Genomic DNA, 6624 nt, shown 5'->3' with positions numbered 1-6624 from the left:
ATGCTGTGGTGTCTTCTTCCTTGGCAAAAATAAAAAATAAAAATAAAAAACTGCATTATTCACTGAACCCAGAGATGACCCTGGGCATGGTTCTCAGGAAATAACCAAGTAAGCTCTACTACTGACCATGAGGGCTCCCTTCTTCAGAGTTCTGGGGCAAGAAAGGGCATCAGTTTCCCATGTAACGATCGGAATGACGCCACCTGCTGGGGAGTTACTGTAGGAACGCTCCTTCATGAGGAGAAGGCCTCTGTGGGCAAGTCATGCGGTCAGGTCCTTGGCGTCAGGAAGTGATGTTTGCTCGTGGGTGCTGTCTATCAAAGCTACCAGCCAATCAACTTGAGGAGCCTCCCATTTCTGGGAGGGGAACATGACGTAGGAAGTGAACGCCGGCGGAGGGGTTCTTCCTTTCTTTGTTCCTGACCTCACCATGGCAGGTTGGATGATGGGGTCTCTTAGAAAAAGTTAGATTTTTACCTTTCTCTCTGATTCTAGTGCTCTTTAATAAATACTTAAACGCTTAAATACTCTTGCCAAAGCTTATAATTTTTTGGCGACCACTCATTAGATTTTAGATAACAAAGGTAGAATTTTAGCCCCTTACACCCATCTCTCTCTTTCCTTCTACTTCTGTCTTCAATAATCTGCTCATAGCAGAGGCCCTGGCCCTTTTGGTGATAGGGTTGAACTAACTTATCTCCCGTCTTATTTTAGTTATGAGTGGTTTCATGACCTAGAAGTCATTTAGGTATGGGGGCCAACAGGCTTTAGGGGTTAAGGGAGATAATTGGAGAAATGATAGCCCATGGTTTGCTTCAGGGCTGGCAGTGTTCATCTCAACTTTATCTTTAGGCTCATAATGATAGTACCTGTACCTCTTGGTTTGGAATACACAGAGTGGAGTAGAGGGAGATTCTTGAAGCTGGTTGAACAGTGGCAGAGGGGCACCTTCTGGGGAAAGTTGGGGCCTAAGAAGGGAGACAGGAGAAAGTTCTTCACTTTCCTAGAAGCAAGGTTCTCTTCCGTTAACCATTACCTTAGGCAGCAGTGTCTTGAAGGAGGCGGGACTTGGGGGAGGAAAAGGAGGGTCAGCTGCTTGTGGTGGACCTTGTCCCTACCCTGAGCACTGGGCCCAGACATGGAAGCAGCAACAGGTAGCGAGCATAATGAAGTGCCCCCTAAGGAGGGGACCTTGGTGGGGGATACTCAAGATGGGGAGGCTGGTACCTTGGAGGTAGTGGTCAAGGTGTGGGTATCAGGGAGGAAGGAATTATGACAGGACAAATATTTGCTCCATTCACATTCTGCATATATCTCTACTTGTATCTGCGTCAGGGATCCTGGGGTTAGGGAAGGAGCTGGGGGCAAAGGGGCAACCTGTATAGGAATAGGGTTCAGATAATAAAAGATCATTCTGGTGGCATAATCCAGAATTGGGGAGGGTGTGTGTGGACCTTGTGCTCACCCTGCTTTTTTCCCTCCAGATCCCCAGGACACAACCACATTAACTCTGTGAGTTCTATAAAGAGGAAAGGGGAGATGAGTTGTCCTCTCTATGTTGAGGGGAATGGAAGAAAGGAAGAGGACACAGGGAATATTGTTTCTGCCGTGTTTAGTGGGGTTGGGGACTGGGGTTGGAAAGAGGAGAAAAGGGATGGTTTTAGCTTGGGGTGGGGCTCTGATGAGACCTGATGGGTGGTATGGTGCCCAGGATGGTACTGTGCTTCTTTCCACCTGCCTCTTCACAGGAAGTTTCAATTTAACCCAAAGCTGGGGATTGATAATCCTGCACTCTCATTAGCTGACGACCACCTTGGTAATTTTCTCCAAACCCCAAATTCATCAATTTCCTTCAAAAGAAAAGTACCTCAGCTTTCCCCCAAATACCTCCATCTCCATAGCAACCACCCTCTTCCATCACCTAGAGAACACCCAGCCAGTGAAGGGGGCCTCGTCCATTTTTCCTCATCCCCATGCCATTAGAGTCCCCTAAACCATGCCCTGTATGTGATAGGCACTCTCACCGCACATGTGTGCTTCACTTTATTCTCCATTGTTTCCCCATTGCTTCTCGTACTGCCCTTTGGCAGTAAAATGGAATAGCAACAGTGTCCATGGTGCTAGACTGCCCTTCCTCCCACCCTGAGTCTGGTCTCTCCTCTGACAGATTCCTGGGGCCCTCAGCGCCCTCGCTTCTGTCTTCTGAGCAAGGAGGAGGGGGGAAGATTTGGCTTCTATCTGCATAAAGAGCTGGGCCGGGCTGGGCACATAGTCCGAAGGGTGGAACCAGGCACTTCTGCTCAGCGCCAAGGACTTCAGAATGGAGACCGGATCCTGGGGGTCAATGGGGACACTGTGGAGCATGAGGACTACTGTGGGGTAAGGTTGTCTAGAACAGGGGTGGTGCCAAGGCTGGTCACTCACTGAGACCCAGAAAGAAGTGGTACTCTCAGGAAAAAGTGAGACTGTTTAAATGGGAATATGTCCAGATGTGACTATCTGGAGGGGTGTTCCTTCAGGAGCTCCCCTCGTTCTCTCCCTGCCCAGGTGGTACGGCGAATCCGGGCTAGCGGTCCCCGGGTACTGCTGATAGTGTTGGCAGGACACGTGGAGGAGGCTGTTCGTGCTCAGCAGCCTGATGGCAGCCGTCTCTGTCCTGTCCTGGATTCTGGTGTCCGACCTCGGCTGTGCTATGTGGCAAAAGATGAGGGTGGCTTTGGCTTCAGCATCACCCATGGTGGGAGCTGGTTCTGAGGATTTGAATGGGGGGAGGCAGGCAGGCAGGCAGGGAGAAGGCTCTCACGATGTCCTGGGCAGGCAGCAGCCTGAACCCTGTTCTTTGCTCCCAGGAAAGAGGGGCTTTTTCTGGTTGATGTTGAGTTGTGGAGGAGCAGCAGAGCTGGCAGGGGTGCCCCAGGGGGCTCGGTTGCTGGAAGTCAATGGGATCAGTGTGGAGAGTTTCTCACATAGTCAGCTCAGCAGAAAGGTACAGAGCCTCTTCCCCTGCCTTTTTTACTTGCCCTCTGGACATCCAAGAAGTCCTGTCTTCTCCCTTCAATCAGCACATCTATAGATGGGGGAGGTGGGGAGGAAGGGTAAAGAAGGATCTTCTCTGCCTAAAAGAGGTGTCTCCTTTCACCCAGTCTCACACTAGACTAATCTTACCTCAGTACTGGAGAATGTGCTTTTTTTTTGTGTGTGTGTGTGTGTGTGTGTGTGTGTGTGTGTGTGTGTGTGTGTGTGTGGCAATTGGGGTTAAGTGACTTGCCCAGGGTCACATAGCTAGTGTTAAGTGTCTGAGGCTGGATTTGAACTCAGGTCCTCCTGACTCCAGGGCTGGTGCTCTATCCACTGTGCCACCTAGCTGCCCCAGGATGTGCTTTCTTGATGTTACACTTGAAGCACACTGGCTCTGAAGTCAGAGGACCTGTGTCTTCTGACCCTACTTGATCTTAATCCCACTTCTGATACATATCACCTGTGTGACTTTGGAAAGCCACAATTTCCTTAAGCCTCTGTTTCCTCATCTGTAAGATGAAGGGTTGGAATAGACAGTCTCTGAAATCTTGTGCTGAACCTTGACCCCTCCTTTGATGGTTCATCCTAGGGTCCCTTCTATCCCTGACCTTTCACTGTGCCAGGGCCACATGATGACCCAGAAAGCCCTTGATGTTTGGGAGGAGATGATTCTGGGGAAGTATCTGTCGAGCTACTCTCTCTGGTTGTTGGGTATTTATGTCTGGCCCGGGGGTCCCCACAGCTTCGGGAGAGCGGGGATCACGTGGCCCTCTTGGTGGTAGGGCCAGAAGTGGAAGAACAGTGTCGTCAGCTGGGCTTACCCCTGGCTGCCCCCTTGGCTGAGGGCTGGGCACTGCCTGCCCGGCCACGCCGGTTGCATCTAGAAAAAGGACCCAAGGGCTTTGGGTTCTTGCTTCGAGAGGAGAAAGGCCCCAGTGGGAAGCTTGGTGAGTGGGGAACTGTGGAGAGTATGGAATGAGAGTGGTGGGTGGGTGGGGAGAGCAGGGGTGGGCATGCACATAAGCCAATAGCTACCTATCTCCTCCAGGCATGTGGAGGGAGCCATGTTTCCTTCCCTTCCCATACCCAGGTGATAACATGTCCCATTTGATCCTAAGGTCACATGTTCTTGCGCTCCCCATGTATGTATTGGCAAATGTGTCCTCCCCATACAACTCAGGAGAACAGGTCAGTGTCTCCCTGTCCTGGGCCGGCCACATGCATAAGCCTGGGCTGATGGAAGGAGCAATGAGCATGTCTGTATCCCAGGGCAGTTCCTATGGGAGGTGGACGCAGGGCTGCCAGCAGATCAAGCTGGGATGCGGGCTGGGGACAGACTGGTCGCTGTGGCTGGGGAGAGTGTGGAGGGAATGAATCACGAGGAGGCTGTGACCAGGATCCGGGCCGAGGGCCACCATCTCTCCCTGATCGTAGTGGACCCTGATGCTGACAGCTTTTATAGGATGGTATGAACTAGTACCTGGGGGTGGAGCTAGAAGGTATATCAAGACCGTGGAGCACAAGTTTTGTTCTGTCTCTGTTTAGGTCCGCCTGTCTCCTCTCCTCTTCTTGGAGGATGCTGGTTCCCAAGCAGAAGGTCCTGCTTCTTCCCAGAAGCTCCCTTCAGTATCCCAGGGGGAGGATCAAGCATCCTTGTCAACAGATCTGGCCTCACCACTTGGAGTCTCTACCTCCCTTGTTCCTCCTGCCCTACCCAGCTTCCGGCAATGCCTTCTGAGCCCGGGGCCTAATGGTGGTTATGGTTTCCGACTCAGTTGTGGAGCCGATAAGCCTGATATCGTTATTTCCCAGGTGATGTACCTTGATTTTAGCTCCTATACCTAAGGGAGCCTCCTCCCCAGCTCATATCTCACCTTCCATGTTATCTTGTGTTCCATATCACCACAATGGCGTGGTCCCTTAGGAATACCTATTGCTGTGCCCTCCCTCCATTGTACCATATCTGACTCTGCCGATTGGCCTTTGTTCCCAGGTGACCCCAGGGGGCTCAGCTTCCCAAGCAGGACTTCATATAGGGGATGTGATTCTGGAGGTGAATGGACAATCTGTGAGTAGGGAGAATATTTTTGAGGTGCTGCAGCAGCTGATTGACACTAAGCCACCCCTTCGCCTGAGGCTGGTGGCCCAGGGAAGAGGAAGCACTGAGGCCTGGAGCTCTTTAGAACCAGGAAAGGTGAGAATTTAGAGGGGCGGGTGGTGGTGGGAAGGATTATAGTATAGCTCTCAGGGTTAGACAGATGGACAGCATAGAGGGCACCAAGGTTGGTCCTGAGAGGTTTGGGGGAAAGAAAATGATCATTGGCTTCTGGGTTCTCAATCGGTATCTTCTTTTATTTCCAAACTTAGGACTGGATTGTTCCCTCTGAGAGGCTCTAGAATAGCCTATCTGGTGTGGACCTGCCTGATGTTGCTTTGTCTACTACACCTCTTTGTTTCAGGAGTGGATGGAAATTCCTGCGCCTAGGGCCTAGAGAGATGGGATGTCCTCATAGGACTCCATAGGCCTCCGGGGATAAGTCTCTTTCCTTTTCCAGGTCTTCACTCCTTGGGAAAGGGTGGAGGAAGTAGCTTTGCCCAATGTAGTCACTGGATTTGCTGTCAACAGCTCCCCATCCATACTCCCATCCAGGAGAAATGTGCAGGAGTTTGATAGGAGGGCTGGGGGCCCCCAGGATAAAATTTGTTTGTGAGAGAGCAGGATCTGCAAACATGGGGTCTTCTCTGTTGGACCTGAGGGGTGGGGTTGGTGCTCTCCATTGATGTTTGATGATGCTGAACATTCCATTAAAGTTGGAGACCAGTATCATAATTCCCTCTGTGATATCTTCCTTTACATGATATCAAGTCATAAAGCTCTGGCCCTGGGGCCAGGAAGGCCTGTGTTTATGTATTATTGTTTTTGTTTTGTTTTGTGGGGCAATGGGGGTTAAGTGACTTGCCCAGGGTCACACAGCTAGTAAGTGTCAAGTGTCTGAGTTCGGATTTGAACTCAGGTCCTCCTGACTCCAGGGCTGGTGCTTTATCCACTGCACCACCTAGCTGCCCCCAAGGCCTGTGTATAAATCTGGCCTCAGACACTATCTGTATGACCCTGCGCAAGTCACTTAATCTCTGCCTCAGTTTCCTCAAATGTAAAATGGGGGTAATAATATTCATCTTCCAGGGTTGTTATGAGACTCAAATGAGATATTTGTAAAGTGTTTAATAAAATGCTTGTTTCCTTCCTTCCCTCACAACCTATGGGGAAAGCAAGGGACACTGGGATTCCAGGGCAACAAGTCAACATTGACTTAGAACCTATTGAAATTACCCTTTCCCACAAGTCTGGTTGCCTGTGTTTGTCTTTGAGTAGAAGAAGGAGTATGGGGCAGAGAGAAGGGAATAAGCATTTATATAGTGCTTACTGTGTACCAGGAACTGTGCTAAGCACTTTACGTATATTGTTTCATTTGACCCTTACAACAACCCTTGGAAGTAGGTGCTGTTACCATATTATAGTTGAGGAAACTGAGGTAAACAGAGGTTAAGTGACTTGCCCAGGGTCACACAGCTAGTAAGTGTCAAAGTGTTTGAGGCCAGATTTGA

General features: G+C 50.3%; 1 protein-coding gene across 1 annotated transcript; it reads left to right on the top strand.

Moving 5' to 3' along the window:
• The first annotated feature begins 149 nt into the window (after nucleotides 1-149).
• Nucleotides 150-5773, top strand: PDZD3 (PDZ domain containing 3). The gene is made up of 11 exons (XM_043997324.1): nucleotides 150-437; nucleotides 1485-1512; nucleotides 1749-1816; nucleotides 2168-2379; nucleotides 2548-2737; nucleotides 2850-2986; nucleotides 3761-3965; nucleotides 4288-4484; nucleotides 4564-4830; nucleotides 5012-5212; nucleotides 5386-5773. Exons 1-11 carry the CDS (start codon nucleotides 431-433, stop codon nucleotides 5413-5415), a joined length of 1542 nt encoding a protein of 513 aa, XP_043853259.1. The 5' UTR covers nucleotides 150-430; the 3' UTR covers nucleotides 5416-5773.
• The last annotated feature ends 851 nt before the right edge of the window (nucleotides 5774-6624 follow it).

This window comes from Dromiciops gliroides, chromosome 3 (genome assembly GCF_019393635.1).
Source record: "Dromiciops gliroides isolate mDroGli1 chromosome 3, mDroGli1.pri, whole genome shotgun sequence".
NCBI lineage: Eukaryota > Metazoa > Chordata > Mammalia > Microbiotheria > Microbiotheriidae > Dromiciops > Dromiciops gliroides.
Note: the sequence above shows the minus strand (reverse complement) of the source record. Positions and strands in the feature narration are given on the sequence as shown.